Raw genomic sequence first — 18994 nt, 5'->3', positions numbered from 1 at the left:
GGTCTGGACAGTGCGCAACCCCTGTCCAATTAAAATATATACTGTATGTTTATGACAGTGACAAGCCATTTTTTAAATGTTATTCTTGACACGCTACCCTTTTGTGCTGGCATGTCGAGACCACACATTACGAATCTAATGTCAGGTAAGAGTCTGCTGTCAAACCCACCACCACCGTCCATTTGTTAGTATTAGTGCTCAATATAAACAGCACATTAACTAAAGGCAGTGGTGTACATTGCAGCAATTTAAAACACCCAGAATTATTTTTAGTACAAAGGCAGTATTTTACATTTGTCGGACGTGCACTTGAAAAGAAATAAAACAAGAGAAGCATGATTTTATTCAAGGCAGAGAAGTCACGTTTTGCATTATGTGTAGTAACAGTATTTGTGTCAGTGTCAGGCGTGTTGAGCTTTGAGCGCTGATATGAGTCACAGCTGTATTCTTCAGACTTTAATAGGAAGGATGAAACGTTACTATTTTGAGCCGGTATTCAGTGGGAGTGATGATTTCAACATACCCATGATATTTATAGCTTTGCTTTTGGAAGTGTGTATTTTAGATCATATTTAGTTCATACTTGATGCATGCAGTTTATAAAAGTATTGTCTGTTTGCTTAAAAGCAGCTGTAATTCATGATGAATGGGTTGTCAGGTTTTAGTTTTTTCTCGAGTCTGCACAGCAATTCTGAAACAAAACCAAGGTGCTAGTTTTTACATTGGTAATGGTAAGGGTAATTAAGCAAAACTTTGCTATGCTGAGTACAATGACATCAGAGCACACTTTATAGGTATAGTCAGAAGCAGCCAATTTTTAAATAGGAAAAAAACATTCACAACTGATAAACATCTGGACATCTGTTGTTGAAGGAAAAGGCGTCAAGGGAAAAGGAAGCCAACATAAGGGTTCAAAACTGGTTCCATTTTTATTTTTTTTACCGGAATTGTATGATTTTCTTGACTTTAAATTCAGGACCCCACTGTGTGCCAGTGAGGATGAGTGTCCATAGTGTTTGATGAATCTGCAGTCGAATGGCAATTCATGTGCATGTGCTTTTATGTGTTGCGTCTGTACATAGCCATATCTCCAGGCAGAGCTCTGACTCCCGCAGAAGCGATTGAGTGCGATCTCTTTTTCTCTTGCTCTGATTGGCCGCATCATCTGTGAGCCACGTGCACATGCTACCGTCCCCCTCCCATCCCTCTCTGAGAGAGGTAGTGCACTGCAGAGGAGACAGCCGGTCTCAGACAGTCATATCCACACGCACAAACTAACAAAACACTCAGCTGCAGGTGCCGCCGATAAAGAAGCACTGGACACCTGTTTCTTCAAAACCATCTCTGATCTATTGTTTTGTGCACCCGTCAAAGGAAAGACCACTTTTGCCGCCCCTATCCGGTGTAGTTAGAGGTGTCTAAGGGTGTTGAGGAGCTAAAATGGGCAGACAAGGGCAGGATGGCTGCGCCGCTGTTCCTGGCATGCGTATGCAGCGCTCGCAGAGCCGCCTCAGCCTGTCTGCGTCCTTCGAGGCGCTGGCTGTCTACTTCCCCTGCATGAACTCCTTTGACAAGGGAGACGCAGGTAAGAATGAAGACATACAGACATGACATATCCAGTCCATGACATATTGGCGCCAATGGTCTCTACGTTCAACTTAAGCTTGCAATGCTTTGGGGAAACGCAGCCCTGGTTAATACAGGTAAAGTGGGACACTTAAGCTTAATAATCTTTATAATTATGTGTATATTCTTCCATGACTAAAAATCAGCCTTAAGTTCATTACTTAAGTTATTCACAACTAGTATTGGATTACACTGACCAAACAACACCATTGGCAAATTATCAGAAAGTGTCCCACTTCAGCTGTATTCAACTTGTTTAATAGTGTTGAATTTGGTCTTGAAGAGTTTGTGGCCACAGGAAAGCCACTTTAGAGCAGATCAGATTGACAGAGATTTACACTTGTTTCTGTGGTTTGATTGGATGATGCATTGTGGGACATAGTTGTTAGATGTTGGTTTAACAGGTGTTGTGTTTGAAGGAAACAGATGCATGGTTTGACCTTGATGCCAAGTGCACCAATGCAATGCAACACATGTAGAAGGAGGTAAACAAAGCAATATTCGTTGTCCCATTATTACAGATTTAATACACTGGGAAAAAAAGATTTTGTGGTAAATATAGCAGAAAAGATTGAAGTAAAAGCATGAACTCAAAAATATTAAGAAAATTCTACATTTGTACACAATTTAAACGTATAAAATGAATGCTCTAGCTTATAAGTAAATATTAATCATGACTGTTTGTTATCTTTACTATGCGTCCTCATGTATCAATCCTAAAGTAGACAACCTTGTCATATTTATTTGCTAATTTAAGTAATTTTCACAGGTAAATAAAATAAGTACAGTTTACTTAACTTTTCCAAGCTGGTGTTCCCAGCATGCACCGGGCTTAAATAATTCATGAGCTTGCATGGTTTCACTGTTTGCAAGTTTATTTACACCATTTTTATTGTTGATTTTCTTGTTACGCTTGGTAATTTCTTGTTTTGTGAAGTCTGAAGTTCTTTTTATACTCAAAATGACCTGTTCATGATTAAAAAAAATCACATTTTCATTGTTACCGTCATCGTGTTTTGTGCAAGTGTTGAGGTCTGTGTGCACAGCCCTGTATTTTGTTTCTATCGCCAGTAATGCAAGGAGATGTTGTCTAATAGACTATATTGCATGTATTAAGCTTCCCTGTGGAAGTCATGTGTTTATAAAGAATGTTCGACATGTGAAATATTCCAATAAAATATAAATTTAAATTTTACTACATTTATTTAAGTACCATGCACATCAGAGACCTGTTGCACAAAGACGGTTTTCAGTGGCTACCCAGATAAGTTTGAGTTTAGTTTAAACTCAAAGTTTGAGCAGAGCAAACTCTGTTTTTTCGGGCTCAAGAGGGTTGGTTGTTTTTTACTGGTGTTCATCACCATAGCAACTTGTCATGCAGCTAACCTGCTCTGAAGCAGGTTTTATTTTGGGTTACAGATTTAAAACTGATGCTGAATCAATCAGCTGTGAGTAAAGTGACATCTCTAACGCAATAAAGTCACTCCCCCTAATCTCTTGCTCCAAATTAATGCGGCCTTCGCTTGGAAATGTATATATTTAATGTATTTAGATTCATATATTATGATTTTATATATTATACCTACATATTAAGATATTATAAGATGGTTTATTTGAGAGATCGGGGAACCTTTTATCTTTTGAGCAGCACATTAAAATGTATTATTGAGTTTCTTTGCATTTCTTTACATACTGAACCTTTATGCAGTGCGTAATGCTGAGAACCTCGAGAAAAAAAATACTGATTGCAGAAGTGTTCATAAGGTTATTCTCACACTTTAAAGACAAATTTATTATGTGACGAGTCTTTGCACATGAACAAATAAGTTGGTTAAAATTATATTGTAGACTATCACACAAAGTGACATTGCGTGCACTTAATCAAATTATATTAGGTTTATATAAAAGCTTTTACATTTTAGATAAATATATAGATTTTTTGCTTTTAAAATTAATAAGCATGTGTTTTATTGTGAACCTATATCAGTTAAATTAAACATTATATTCAGTTTTTTTCTTTAGCAGCAGCAGTGGTGTTTCTTCATGCAATGTAAATGTTTAAAGTCTTTATATTTTCATAATCTTTAGCGGAGACATAAATCACGCTGAATGTCTTATGTGAAGTAAATCGCGCTGACTCTCTACAAGCTTCACCCATTGGCTGTTCGTGGCAAACGTCACTCATTCAGTTGCACGAGCTTCAGGGTTAACCACGAACTCGGGATCAAATTCTGAGTTGACAGAGAACGTTTGTACCGAGCTTCTTGAGATTGCTGAAACCGATCAAAACCGGTTTGGCTTTATCTGGTTTTGTCAACCTGAAACTTACTCTGAGTTTGTTCAACTAGCTTCGTGCAACAGGCCACAGATTTGTACGGAAACGTTACTGTATTAACTGAAATATTTAAGTTAAATTTACTCACTTTAATTATTGAAGTTAAGTAGATTTTACTTAATTTTTTTACCATTATAATTAACTTGCAGAATAAAAATTAAGTACATTTTCAAAAATGTTTCAGTGTATTTTGACTTTAGGTTGGAATACAGCAGCATATGTTGTGTTGAAAGGGAAGACATGGCTACATTTGTATTGATGTCTGAAACTGTTTAATGGTGAAGACTGCACAAATGGTTCAAAATATTTGTGTCATTAACGCTCAATTAGTTTCACTGAAGTTTGACTGTTGAGGCTGGATGTTTAATTCTAGGTGAGGATGTATCATTAGACCACCTTACAGACAGACAGACAGACAGATAGATAGATAGATAGATAGATAGATAGATAGATAGATAGATAGATAGATAGATAGATACGGCTGCTCAGAAAGGCACTCTGACTCCCCCTGCTGGTCACAATATTTCTCTTGTATTTTTGTTTTAGCTTCTCATTTAGTGCTTGTCAAACATATGTTTTTATTTTATTTTTTGTCTTGAAGTTGAAGTGTGAAATGTGAAATTTGGTGTTAAAATACTTTCTCCTATTCCAGCTTAATATGCAGAGATAAGTAATTCATAGGTTGATTTCCTGAAGAGTGTAAACACTGACTCTGTCGTGCTTTCAAATGCTCTGTTCTGAGTGGTCCAGAATGTCAACTTCTGGCTCAACCAATAGTGTGAACAAACTACCTGTTTGTTGGCCAGTTGCAGAAAAGGCAGAAGTTTCATGCACTTACTGTCATTTCCTCATCTCCCCTTCTCCTTCTGTCATTTTCAGAGGAGGGTAAGAAGAAGAAGCCGGTGCGTCTGGCGATCCAGCGGAGTGTGGAGACGGGTTTAGCAGTTGAGATGAAGAGCAGAATGACACGGCAGCCCAGCCGAGAGACCACAGAAGACGGTGAAAAGGCAAAACCTGGAAAGTAAGTGCTGCGACATCCATGACACCATTCTAAATAAAATAAATGGAGTTTCCTAACGAAGTTCAGGAGGAGCGTGTTCATTTAAACCAACAAATCACAATGCTAGAGTAAGCATTTATAACCCGCTGCTTACCTCACTGCTGCAACAATTCTTCAACTTCACATTATATCTGTTTATTACTATACTCAATTCAAGTAAAGATCAGGCGGGTATTTAGAGCTCGGGTTGAGTCTCGAGCTTGAGCCCTCATTATGGACAATGAGCCAGACCTGTTTACCTTCATCTCTCTTTAAGGATTACATTAACATGCAAACAAATTACTGCTGTTTGCTAAGTCAAGCCTCACAATTACTATTACTTATACTTAGATCTAGGGACTGGAATATCAGAGATACTTAGAGGACACTTTAGTCTTGGGCCAGTGAGCAACCACATGGGAACCAGCCAGAACACCTTAGCAACCACATAGCGATGCGTTAAAACACTGCTGACAGCTTAGTAACCGCATAGAAACTCCTACAACACGCAGTTGGACAAGCAACATTTTCTTCACAAAATGTCAAAATCTTGTTCTGTATGGACCTTATATCTTGCAATCACTTGCCATTGTTGATTCCCTGGGTTTGTGTCAGTGATTATATTTGCAATGAAATGAAGCCAATAGCATGTGGTTGACTGATTTTATGTCTGTTTTCTGTACAGTCTCATATTCCCTGGGGTGAAGATCTCATCAGACAGCCAGTTCACTGAGTTTTTGGATGGTCTTGGCCCCGCCCAGCTGGCAGGAAGACAGACGCTGGCCACGCCTCCTATGGGTAAGGACAGCGGTACAGTTCTCTATGTATTAACATGAACACTGTAGTGCATAAGAAATCTGTGCCAAAAATATGATGGTCTGTCCTTACAAAACACAGCCTATCTTCATGCAATAACTGTAATAACTTTTTTTAAATAAAAGGGCCGTTTCATATTTTTATGGTATTATTTTCTCTAATGTCCACTTATAATGTTAGTGAGGTTTTTTTGTTTTTTTTTGCACCAAAAACATAATTTAATAATAATAAAAAAAACATTTTTCACTTTCTCTTTGATTTAAACATGTGGTTTGAGTGTTGCTTTTCCTATAAGACTTCAATGTAAATGCCTCTTATATGACTGGCTAACATCATCACCATAACATGTAAGCTAAACATAATATTTACATGTGCTTTGTAATGGATGAGAATTGCAATTTAAGTTGCACTGCTTGATGTCAGCACTTTATTTACATGCACTTACCGCGCCTTCGGAAACAGCAATGTTGATAATTCGGCAACAGCCAATTTTTCACATTTTGCATTACTTTACTAAATGCTCATTATGCACTGGGGAGGTTTTGAGTTCTGAAACTTATAGTAAGTTTTTTATAGTACATGAACTCTTACATGTCAAAAGATCAAGAAATTTTGTTTATTTCTCATGTCATGACCCCTTTAATCAAATGGTTTCTGCAAAGAAACTCTAAGGTTATGCTCACACAGGCAGAAAAATTTTTTTGGATGCTGTCACTCAAATCCGTTAAGGTTTTTGTCTGAACAGGCAAAAACACATTAAATCCGATTTTTACAAGCCTCATCCAAACTACATTCGTAGGTGGTTTGGAATCCGATTAAAATCAGTCTGAACGGTCAGATCAGATTTCATGTGGGGGTTTTTGTCATTTGCTGTGTGCGATGGTTGTTATACGTCAGATTTTGTGACGAGAAAACATACTGCGCTCCGAACAGCATAATTAATGCCTTCACAGGGCACTTTGAATTTAATACAATAATGATGGCTACACTGTAGGATCGTTACAAACAGAATTTTCAATAAAAATGACTTAAAAAATTAGCTAATCCTGTTTTATTACACATTTCAGCGCTATAAAACTCTCACAGTGGAAGGTAAACAGGGCATAGAGATCATTACTTCTGAATGAAACATACCCATAGGTCATTTATAATGTTACAGGGCACACAAAGCACTGCAAACCTCTTATAATAATACAGACATTGGCTTAACTTACCCAAAGAGATGCGCTAAGGTGCAGTAGCCCATACCGGTTGTGAGAAATCACAACGCAATAAAGTATTGAATGTCATGCGAATAAGGGGCACTTGAGCATTTTGAGCATTCATCACAGGACGCGGGTCCTTGTCTTCCCGTATAAGACGTCGTAATTTCAGCCAAAATACAGGACGTCCATGCTAAAACAGGCAGCAACAAAACTAGCAGCAATAAACATTGCATTTCCCACCTCTCCCATTTTTAAGCCATTGTCTGAGAAGAATGTTCATATTTGGATACTGCTCTCATGAACAGTATAATCAATGGTAAAACATCAATCGCTAAAATGTCATGCATGGTGAATATATGCAAGTTTGCTGCGTTACCATGACAACTAATGTGGACATGATAGCAGAAGCGACTGTAGTCTGAACAGAAAAAATCTGATCTGGCCACATATAACTTGCAGTTTGAACAGTCACTCAAAAAAATTGGATTTGAGGAAAAATCTGATTTTTCCTGCAGTGTGAACAAAGCCTAAGAGTCTAGATGTGGCTTTTCTTCACAGGTGACATCCAGATTGGTATGGTCCACAGGAAGGAGAGGCTAGATGTTGAGGTTATTCGGGCCAGAGGTCTGGTGGGCAAACCAGGCAACAAACAGACACCAGGTAAGTTTTATTACTTGTTTTGGAGTACAAGTAATGTGCTTTGCATTATTTAGGATTTCCATGGAGCTAAAATCACTCAAAATAGGAGCATCCGACTATGTGATGATTTTATTTAGTAATCACTTGGCAAAGCAATCATGATTCATCTGTTTTCTTTCTTTAAATATGATATTCTTTTATGGTGTAATTCTTTTGCAGCACCCTATGTGAAAGTATATCTGCTAGAGAACGGCAAGTGTATCAACAAGAAGAAAACACGGACAGCGAGAAAAACGCTGGATCCACTTTACCAACAGCAGCTTCAATTTGAGGAGAACCCTGAAGGGAAGGTTTTGCAGGTAATAATGCTAAGATGATTTGCATACCCAATTTGTATACACCCAAATTTATTTAATGCAAAGTATGTAATTGCAAAGTAGATAGTAAGTCAGTACACTATGTATACTACACTACACATACTACCAAATCATTAAACTGTGTCTTGATACCAAAGACCCTTTTTTCATATAGTCACATATATTCTCTTGTGTTGTGCAAGGGTTTGTAGGCAATATTGTGTGTTTGAATTGGTTTTGTGGGCCAAAAGCATGCATCCATATTTCAAAAATCTTCCAGAAGTAGTACAAAATCTAATCACACTCACTGTAATTTAGGACACACTAATCTTAACCTGCATACCATATAAGGATAGTATGCGAATTGGGATTCAACCCCGGTTATATTTGAGTACATCTCTAAAACCTATCAAAAATCATTTCCAGGTCATATTTCACCCCAAAATAAATAGAAAAAAATAAGAAATAATATTTTCATTAAAGAAAATGAAGCCTGTTTTTAGGACCATTAGGATTTATTGCATTGTGACGTTATTTTCTTGACAATTAAGCAACTTTCCCACCACAATGGAAATAGTAAAAATAAAACATCCAGACGTGTAATAGTAATGAAAATCATCATGGAGAACAATGGAAATAGTAAAAATAAAACGTCTGGTCGTGTTATGGTAATGAAAATAATCATGGAAAACAATGAAAATAGTAAAGGTAAAATGTCCTGATGCATTATTGTAATAAGAATCATCATGCAACACAACACAAATAGTAAAAATAAAATGTCTGGACATGTTATGGTAATGAGATTCATTATTGAAAACACTGGGAGTAGTAAAAGTAAAACATCTGGACATTTTATGGTAATGGGAAACATCATGGAAAACAATGGAAATAGAAAAAATAAAATGTCTGGACGTGTTACGGTAATGAAAATCATCATGGAAAACAATGGAAATAGAAAAAATAAAATGTCTGGACGTGTTACGGTAATGAAAATCATCATGGAAAACAATGGAAATAGAAAAAATAAAATGTCTGAGCGTGTTACGGTAATGAAAATCATCATGGAAAACAATGGAAATAGTAAAAATAAAACGTCTGGATGTGTTACGGTAATGAAAAGCATCATGAAACACAGTGTAAATAGTAAAGGTAAAATGTCCTGACACATTATGGTAACGAGAAGCATCATGCAACACAATACAAACAGTAAAAATAAAATGCCCAGATGTGTTATGATAATGAGATTCATTATTGAAAACAATGGGAGTAGTAAAATAAAACATCCGGATGTGTTACAGTAATGAAAATCATCATGAAAAACAATGGAAATAGTAAAGGTAAAATGTCCTGATGCATTATGGTAATGAGTCATCATGCAACACAATACAAATATTGAAAATAAAATGCACAGACGTGTTACGGTAATGAGATTTATTATTGAAAACAATGGGAGTAGTAAAAGTAAAACATCCAGACATGTTACGGTAATGAGAATCATCATGGAAAACAATGGAAATAGTAAAAGTAAAACATCTGGACAAGTTGCAGTAATGAGAATTGGGGGTTAAAATGTGTCCTGAAAATATTGTCACAATGCAAAACATTTAAATGGTCCTAAATGTAGGCTTCATTTTTTTAGGTAAAATATTATTTCATTTTATGTATTTATTGATTTATTTATTTTGTATTGATTTGGGGTTAAATATGACTAGGACATATTCGTGAGAACAGTTTTCGTGAGATTCACCCATTTAGCACTGCATCATCCATTTGTAAACTGCTTCTCTGACCAAATCACATCTTGCTTTACAGATCATTGTTTGGGGGGACTATGGCCGCATGGACCACAAATCCTTCATGGGAGCTGCCCAGATCCTATTAGACGATTTAGAGCTGACCAACATGGTGATTGGCTGGTACAAGCTCTTCCCTCCCACCTCATTGGTGGACCCGACATTGGCACCTTTAAGTAGCAAACCTTCAGAATCAGGCCTGGACAGCTCCAAAGTTCGGTCGTAGCAGCACGAGGAGGTGAGCGACGGAGAGCGGCATGAGTAGCTACAGCTACAGACAGAAAGGAGACAGTCTCGACGGGTCACTTCCTGGCTACACTGCATGCTTGATGTTGTGTCCTCTGAGCCTGTGCGACGAGAGGCCATGGAAAGGCCTGCGTCCTTCTGCCAAAAAATAAACTAAAATAAAAAAGTATGCTGCTGTCATGTGCAGGGAACAAAAGCCACAGGAAGTCTCCTTCAGCTGAGGAGGTGCAGCCAATGAGATACGGCAGAGTTCTGATTTTTTACAAGGCGGATGTAGGAAAAAGTGAGCTGATTTCTACAGGAAGTTTTCACAGAAGCACTGATTTAGAAAAGGAAGATACCATTTTACTTTGGCTGTTCACTTTCTGTTGTATTTCAAGAGATGTCAGTGTTTCTTACATAGAACTTGATATGTTGTAGCTATTACTGTGAGCCAAGCTGTGAAAAGATTATCCTGAAAGAGAGAAGCATTTGAGGTGGGATAGGAAAGACAAAGGGTAACCTCAGAAAGATGACGTCTATGCGGGAATGTGTACCATACATCATCAAGAAAGACTGCCACATGATCTTCAAAGTTCAATGATGAGCAAATGAAATGGCCAGATTTCCTTTTTGATTCATGAAACAACAGAATTAATCTAATTTTTTTTCTTTTGTGCTCCAGTATGATGTTCTGTTTGTTGATGTACTGTATAAATTCATGAGAAATCTTTCTTTCTTTTTTTTTTTTTTTTTTTTGTGCATGGATGCAAAGTTGTTGTTTTTTTTCTTTTTTTTAAAGGCGTAAGGTTATTTTTCTTGAGGCTGCAACTAGCAAAAAAAATGAATAATAATAATAATAATAATAAAGAAAAAGAAAAATAGATAAGGATGAACAGATCAGCCATTTTCAACAGTTTGTATTATTTTTAATATGAAATTCTCTAGTGCATGGTTTTCAAAGAGACTGAATGCAAAATGATAAAGACGTGATTGTCATCCTTTAGAATATTCTTCTGTATTTTTACAGATCTCACAGGTGTGGCCTGGGGAGACTTTATATCTCATAATTATTGGGGAAAAAACAGTCTTCTACGGGAGGGAAAGAGATGGTTGAGGAAAACACAATAAATGTACGAGCCTAACATTATGTGAAAATTGTACGTTTCTCTCTCCAGAGGCAGCCATATTAGTGTTCATGTGGAGACAGAGCTATAGATTATTTTATGGGTCTGTCATGATTCCACTTTGTCACTTTACAAAAGAATGGCTCATTCATTCTAAGCAAGCATGTTGAAAAGGGTCTGCAACATGGATTGAGCACACCGTCTGAGTAATACAGCATGTTTTGATAGAGACATCTGGGAATTTTTTCGCAGTATTGTGTACAGTGCATGTGGACCAGAGGCTCCGCCGTCTCCCTGATCTGACGTCATCCACAGATTCAGGTCGGGGTCAAGGTTTTGTGGCCAATGGTTCAGACATTCAACGCAACATTCCACCTCTTGGCACTCATCTTTTTTTTAAAGAAAAAAAGAAAAAATAATAACAGACAAAAGAAAACAAAAACACATGGTGATAAAAGAAGGTAAAAAAGATAATTTATATTTATTCAAGGTTGACTTGGAAAAAAGGTTGCAAGTATATTTTATTTTATTATTGTTATAAAGAAAACAATATAAAAAAATGGATCCCATTGAATGGTGCTGTACAAAGACTCTGAAGTCGGAGTGGACCGGACAATGTTCTCTCTCGTCATGTTGTTCAACACAACAGACACTGGTTGTCGATTGAAGAGCTGGTCGGTTCATGGAGATGGGAAAATTGCCACACAATATGAATTTTTAATTGTTTTTTGTTTTGTTTTTGTTTTTTGAGAGAATAAAATTCATTTACTAATTCCCGTGTTTGTGTCTCAGTGTGATCCAAACCTGCTCACTGACGTATAAAGGGCTATAGATGGTATTTTTGAATTTCTAATTTGACAAAAAAAAAAAGATTTCCACATTTCAATTTCATAAATTTCTAAAAAATGTAATTGTGTAATTTTTAACATAATTTAATTATTAAAACTGCGTAAATCGGAAAAATATTTTTAGAGTGTCTTACATTTAGAGGAAGATGGTGGACCAATGTGCATTACCTCATACATTGTAAAATATTTAGATTTTAATTTAGTATGCACATGGTGATAATGATGATTCATCATTCAATATATTATTATGGGAAATAAATGGAAGCATTTGCTAATTTATTTGTTAAGGCAAAAAAAATTTTAATCCTGAGATTTGCCCCACTACTGTGCCCCCTGGGGGTAAATAATTTGTTCCTGCTAGCATCTGATTTTTCTTTTTTCTTTTTTTTCTTTTTTTACAAAATGTATAAAAAACATCTGATTATGTATTTTAGTGTTAATAAGAATAATTGAATGACAGACAAATCAAATAACATAATCACAGTCAAAAAGTTCCTAACTAAAATTATATACTGCCTATCTTTTTTAATTGATGAGATGTCACAGCAATAGAATATGAATTCACATTGAATGATTCTGCTCAATTAACCTATGTAAGAACTGTATAATAGAACACTAAATGTAATGGGCAGATTTAAATATACTCGCATTTATCCACCATTATGTAATGGAATTAGCTGCATTCGACCACCCTTATAAGAAGGATAAATGACAAATAATCAGATAAAAAACTGAATAAGAATTCTCCATCATTAAATATGTAATACAACAGACTTGTTGTATCCACTCACATTTATATGTAAGGAATTAGCTTAATAAGGGAATTATGATTAATTCACTTATTGAAAGAATTAAGGTGTACATCTGATCACTCGGCCACTGATACGTTGATATGATGCATCTGTTTAGAGCAGGGGTCGGCAACCTTTTTGACATGGAGTGCCATTTTTTTTTTTTTTTTCTGGTCTTTTTATTTTTCTGGTTTTTGAATACAAACAAGACTTTATTTCTAATCTACAACATAAAACTAACTAACACATAGACAAACATAAATCAGTTGGTGAGTGAGCTGTTTCACAGAAGGTGAATGGAAATGATCTGTACAGAGAAAATTGAACTTTATGGAGTCTATAGACCATGCCCTGGACCATCAGTACTTCATTTAATATACCTTGATTTGCAATCAGGTTGCCCAAATTATTTAAATAAAACACCAGCACTTTCTAGCAAAAGTCTGTTTTGAGATGTACTTGCATTTAGTTGCCTATCCTTGCATTACTTTGGCTCTTTGAACAGGTCAGTAGAAAGTTCTGGTTGTTCCGTCGATGATTTGGACCTCTGTTAAGATTGTGGACACTGGGTATTTAATTGCTGGAATGATGAGGCAGGCTTTGCAGTGAGGCCTCTCGCAAGGGAGAATCGCGAATCTCCGTCAAGTGTGTGAGTCATAGCGCAGAGAAGAAAACTCTTTTCGGAACTTTGCGTTCTGAGTTTTTCTGAACTCTACATTGTGCGTAACCTGGGCAGAGGGGCGCCGAAGAGAAGAGAGGAAGAGGCAAGTGTGAGGTTCGTCCTAGGCGGGGAGGCTTTGTTGAGTTGAGGTTGGCCGCACCCCAAAGGTGTCTTGAGTCAATCACCAAGGGTCTAACTTTACCTTTTCACTTCAAAATTATAATAACACAAACTTGTATTACACATTAACTTTTGTACTTTAATTCATTTTCGCAGTACAACCACAAATCGGCACTTACAACCTCTCAAATCTGGCACTGAACTAAATCTTCATGCCTTGACTTTTGTATGGAGATGGAATTGTTGCATATTAATATACAAATGGAAAGAGATTCACAAATAGAAAGTTGGTTCACAAATAAATTGAATGAGATCCACAAATAAATGTAAGGAGTTTCACAAACATTAAATGAATTCACAAAAAAAAAAAAAAAAAAAGAATGCGATTTATGCATATATTTTAGGAGTTTCACAAAAATAAAGTGAATTCACAAATAAATAAAATGAGATTTGCAAATAAAACATTTTTTATTTACAAATATTTTTTAACTCAAAAACACAACTCTGGCCAGCATTTATTTGTGTATCGCTTCACGTGCATTTGCGGATCGCTACACGCATTTGTTGATTTTGAAACAGACGCCATTAGAGGAATACTGTGATTTAAGGTTCGTATCATTTTCTCTCAGTTATAAACATGCGTAAAGTCTTTTTAAATGTCGACTGCTGAAAATTGCCCATTTGTTTTTTTCCTGATCATTAGTTTTATAGCTAACCTGGATGACTGTATGAGTCTGCTATTTTAATTTACTCTTAATGTTACATGGCAGATCCAAACAGACACACTACTAGACACTACGAAAGATCAGTGTGGCATGGAGGGCATGGTTATGTATCGGTCTGCGGGAGAGGGAGAGCGGTAAGGTTCGTCACCTGGCGTGACTTTTAGGTCTCCCTCCGCCATCACTATAATTAGAGACAGGTGTTAGAGATAATTATGAGCCAGGTGACGAGCCTTACCGCTCTCCCTCTCCTGCAGACCAATCCATGACCACGCCCTCCATGCCACATCACAAAAAGATGGAAACAGTTGTTGGATTTTTGTGCTACTGGTGGGAAGACATCACATAGCTCCATGGCCCAATCTTGTTTGTGTAACATCATTTTTCTATACAGTAATGGACTTGTTTTTAACGTGTAACTGTTATTTTTTCCAATCACTTGTGCAGAATGCTCTTACCCTGAGTAGGAGTATCCATCCCTGACAACTGATACAACACTATGAAGTAGGAATGAGGATGTTCATGCACAACAAACTCGAGCAAAATACAAGCACTCCAGCTGTAATGTTCAATTCCAGTGTTTGTGTGTGTAAATACATGTACACAAATGTATTGTCTTTTGTAGTTACATACATGACAACCTGTAATTTGTAATCAAAAAATCATAACTTTTAGCCAACAGACTTGCTTCAAAGTGTTAAAAAAACAGTGTGGTCGAGAGAAAATGTGCCCTGTCACTTTAAGGATCCGCCGCCAATCCCAAACCTAAGAGTATAAAATGGCTGTTCATTTGAGTGCACCAGGTGTGTGAGACAAGTGTGGGGTGAACAGAGTTAGTGCTTGGAGAAGGTTTGCCCATTGTACGTGTGATATAAGCAACGCCACTGGAGTGAGAAAAGAACAAAGAGTACTACAAAAAGGTACTAACTATTGCTTAACATTATTTGCCTGGATCCAAAGAATGGACCAAACCATCTAACCATTGACTCAATGTTTAAAATGGAGTGGCATGAGTAGCAGAGGATTGCTGACCCGCTGAAGTGCTCTGTAGCAGAGTTAAGGTGGATACAAGTGTCTGAAGTGCCAGGTGATCACCTAGGTTTGCTGACCTACTCCATACCCTCGTTTGTGACTCCCTGTGCATCCTTGAAGCCTCAAACCACCAGCACCCTATCATTTTTGTCTCATTCATTCAATTACACTTGTCAGGCACCCATATTTATTTGTTCAGTTATTATTTAATTGATTTATTTAATTTTATTCTGGGGGCCGCCACTATTACAACAGACACTCTTTAAAACCTATTTACCTCAAAATGCCTTGATAGAACTCAAAAGATTTGTCAAGTGACAAAACATTTTGTCAAATGAGATCAATCAAAAGGAGATGTCAGGAATAATGATAGGGACTGACAGCCTTGCTTTCATTTTAGCCTCATTAGCAGCATCTACATTTTACAATGTATTCTCATATTCCACAGATGAAACGAAATGGTACAGGTTTTTAAAAAAAAACATGAGGGTGAGTAAATGACAGAATTTTCATTTTTAAGTAAGTCAACCCAAAGACAATGTTATGGTGTATTTAAATTTTGTATTGCACTTTCATTTCAGGACATGACATTGTAACTTAAAAGAATTCTGACATAACAGAAAAATAAAGAATCTCATATTACACGTTTTAAAAGGTGTCCTGTATTGGAGCTGGAACCACTGAGTTTTGGAGCAGGTGAGACAAGTTGATGAGCAGTACACAGGGGAAACATTTGAAAAAGATGGCAATAACTGAGTCAATTATCACTGTCAGAACATGATGCTGTATTTTAGAAAGGGAACCTGTAATAGTACCTCCTAAAACATTCACACAAATGCAAAAAAGTGCAAAAATGTTAAATTCTAATAAATATTACCTTACAACTGCTTTTATTAAATACATTAACAATGTGAAACCAAAATAATGCCATAGCAGATCTTGTACACTGTGTAATATAGGGTATTCATTTATGGTTTTTGCTCCATAGATCATCTAATATGATTCATGTTTTATAAAGGCATTATCTGTACTAAAGGTTTTGATGACACATCAGTCAAGAAACTTGGTTAAAATTAAAATAGTAGACTCATACAGCCATCCAGGTTAGCAATAAAGCTAATGATCAGGACACTCTACAAATGGGTAATTCTCAGCTGTTGACATTTAACAAGACACCACGTTTATAACCGAAAGTAAATTATACGAACCTTAAATCACAGTATTCCTCTGATGGCGTCCATTTCTTTAAAAGTTTGTGGCCTTGGAGCTTATCTGTATGTACTTGATTCCATGCTCATGAGAGCACTGTGACTCTGGTCCTGCCCTGATAGTAAAACGAAGTGTGATTGGTTTTATTGGCTTGAGTAGATGATGGGTGGAGCCCACCTATTTGTAGATTTGTGTGCACATCTTGATGCTAGATTTGTTTCAAAATTGACAAATGCGTGTAGCGATCCACAAACGCACAGGAAGCAATTCACAAATAAATGCGTGCAATTTGCAAATGAATGAGTTAAAAATATATTTGTAACATTTTATTTGCAAATCTCATTTTATTTATCTGTGAATTCACTTTATTTTTGTGGAATTCCTAAAATATATTTATAAATCTCATTCTTTTTGTGAATTCATTTAATTTCTGTGAAACTCCTTACATTTATTTGTGGATCTCATTCAATTTATTTGTGAACCAACTTTCTAATTGAAAATCTCTTTCCATTTGTATATTAATATGCAATTCTATCTCCATACTTTTGCGAAAAACCTGTAGCAAAACTCACATTCACATTGAACGAATCTGCTGAAAAGGCAGTTAACCCATAATACTGGCTCTGCTTTGCCCTAACAAAAAGGCGCGGGCTGGCGCTGTGGTGTGACGTCATCGCGTACAAAAACTTTCCATTTCATTGACTAGGCATCAATCAATAAAAGGACTTTATTGTCCCCTCCACCGCCAAACACTGGTCTTGCTCAATTGCATCAGTATTTACAAGTGCACAAGAGAGTTTTGCTACAGGTTTTTCACAAAAGCAGTTGCAAAAGTCAAGGCATGAAGATTTAGTTCAGAGCCAGATTTGAGAGGTCGTAAGTGCCGATTTGTGGTTGTACTGCAAAAATGAATTAAAGTACAAAAGTAAAAAGATTCTGTCTGTCGTTGTATTTATGTGAATTTAATTTTACACATTTGTGACTACTTGTCTGCAATTGGGAATTCAGAACACAAGCTTTGAACTATTGTCTGTGAGTGCAGATTGCAACATTCTACTTCAAAGTTTTATTTTACAAGTTTTCACATCTGTGCTGTAAGTGTAAATTTCAACTTACCAGTACACATTTATTGTACATGTTCTCAAATCCAAATGTGCAAGCTCTCAAGTTTTGCTACTGATTTACCTTCATACAGGAATGTGTATTTTCTGAGGTGAGAAAATGTTACTTTACAGCAAATTATAGGTTAACAATTACTAGAGATGAAGCAATAAAGTGATGAAAATAACTCTAGTAATGTCATAATAACATTAAGGTGGAAGAAAGGTATGACAAGATCGTTGGTAAGAATAAATTTATTCAGATCTTCATTAATCAAGATGAGTGACAGTGTCTTTTTTGGAGAGCAACGAATTAGTAAATTTCCTGTGGTTTCATATAAAAACTGATTCAAGACATGGGGAACAAGGGAGCGTCAAGGGTGACGATTTTACTCCACTGATATTTAGGTTTGTGTTGGGGTCACTTCACTTTACAGCCTGTGCAGCCAACGCTCTTTTGGCACCTGTCCGTGGACATCTCCCCAGGAAAACTGAACCCACACGTGCCCATATACGCCAAACAACACTTACTGCTTTAGCCACTTTGGGGCAGTGCTTCGCATTTCAGCAAGCACAGACCGATTTTAGATCAGACAGTTTAAAAATGATAAAACGCTAGAACGGCACAGTGTTAGAAAACCCTGCAAAGTTCCATGTGTTGTTTATAACTGCATCATTTAAATATTGCCTAATTTAATATATATAATTGAAATATTGCCTGTCTTTACATTTAAAAAGGGAAAAGCTGATGATGTATGATCACTTGAAATTTTTACCAGTACATCGCAGAGCATTATATATGAATTACCCACAAAGTACTTGTTGTACAGATATTCTTGTAACACAGTAACTTATAAGGCAGCATATAGGCTGAGGTCGATAGATGAAAAGCTTGTAAGATTTAAAAAAAAAAAAAAAAAATCTCACAGGAAACAGATCAGTTTCCACCTTAGTGTGATTATATCAGCAGGGTTAGCAGTGAAAATAGCCTACATAATTTCCCAAAAAAATCATCTATATTATCATCACAGTGTCTTTTGATCACCTTTTGAGATGCTTAAAAACTCTCGATGAAGTCCAGAAAATTCATCATAGACCATTAAGACTCTTTGGGTGTTTGGGGATCTTTCAGAAAACATATTTTAGGAGCTGCTAACCTTGCTAGACCAAAAACTAATTCCAGAGCATGATTACGTTCATTAAAATGATTAGTTTTTTATGGCTTTATTGCTCCTAAAGTAGTATATAGCCTCCAATTATTTTATCTAATTAGCAAACATAATGGTGTGCACTTGGTGGGGAGGTTACCTTTAAGAAACTATATAAAATGTTCAAAAATCACCGACCTAC

The 18994-nt window shown here is 36.4% G+C and overlaps 1 protein-coding gene across 5 annotated transcripts in view; it reads left to right on the top strand.

Moving 5' to 3' along the window:
• Positions 1-11931, top strand: part of rims2b (regulating synaptic membrane exocytosis 2b) — a 217071-nt gene extending 205140 nt beyond the window's left edge. For 4 of the 5 annotated variants that reach the window (XM_051670284.1, XM_051670286.1, XM_051670285.1 and 1 more), the window contains 5 exons: positions 4841-4982; positions 5686-5798; positions 7580-7681; positions 7880-8019; positions 9829-11931. In XM_051670284.1, coding sequence (XP_051526244.1) covers positions 4841-4982; positions 5686-5798; positions 7580-7681; positions 7880-8019; positions 9829-10035 — 704 coding nt within the window. In that variant the 3' untranslated portion in view covers positions 10036-11931. Of the gene's footprint in view, positions 1-1270; positions 1586-4840; positions 4983-5685; positions 5799-7579; positions 7682-7879; positions 8020-9828 lie in introns of those variants that run through there. The other variant, XM_051670287.1, reaches the window with a different exon arrangement.
• The last annotated feature ends 7063 nt before the right edge of the window (positions 11932-18994 follow it).

This window comes from Myxocyprinus asiaticus, chromosome 34 (genome assembly GCF_019703515.2).
Source record: "Myxocyprinus asiaticus isolate MX2 ecotype Aquarium Trade chromosome 34, UBuf_Myxa_2, whole genome shotgun sequence".
Lineage (NCBI taxonomy): Eukaryota > Metazoa > Chordata > Actinopteri > Cypriniformes > Catostomidae > Myxocyprinus > Myxocyprinus asiaticus.
This window is presented reverse-complemented; position numbering and strand designations above follow the sequence as displayed.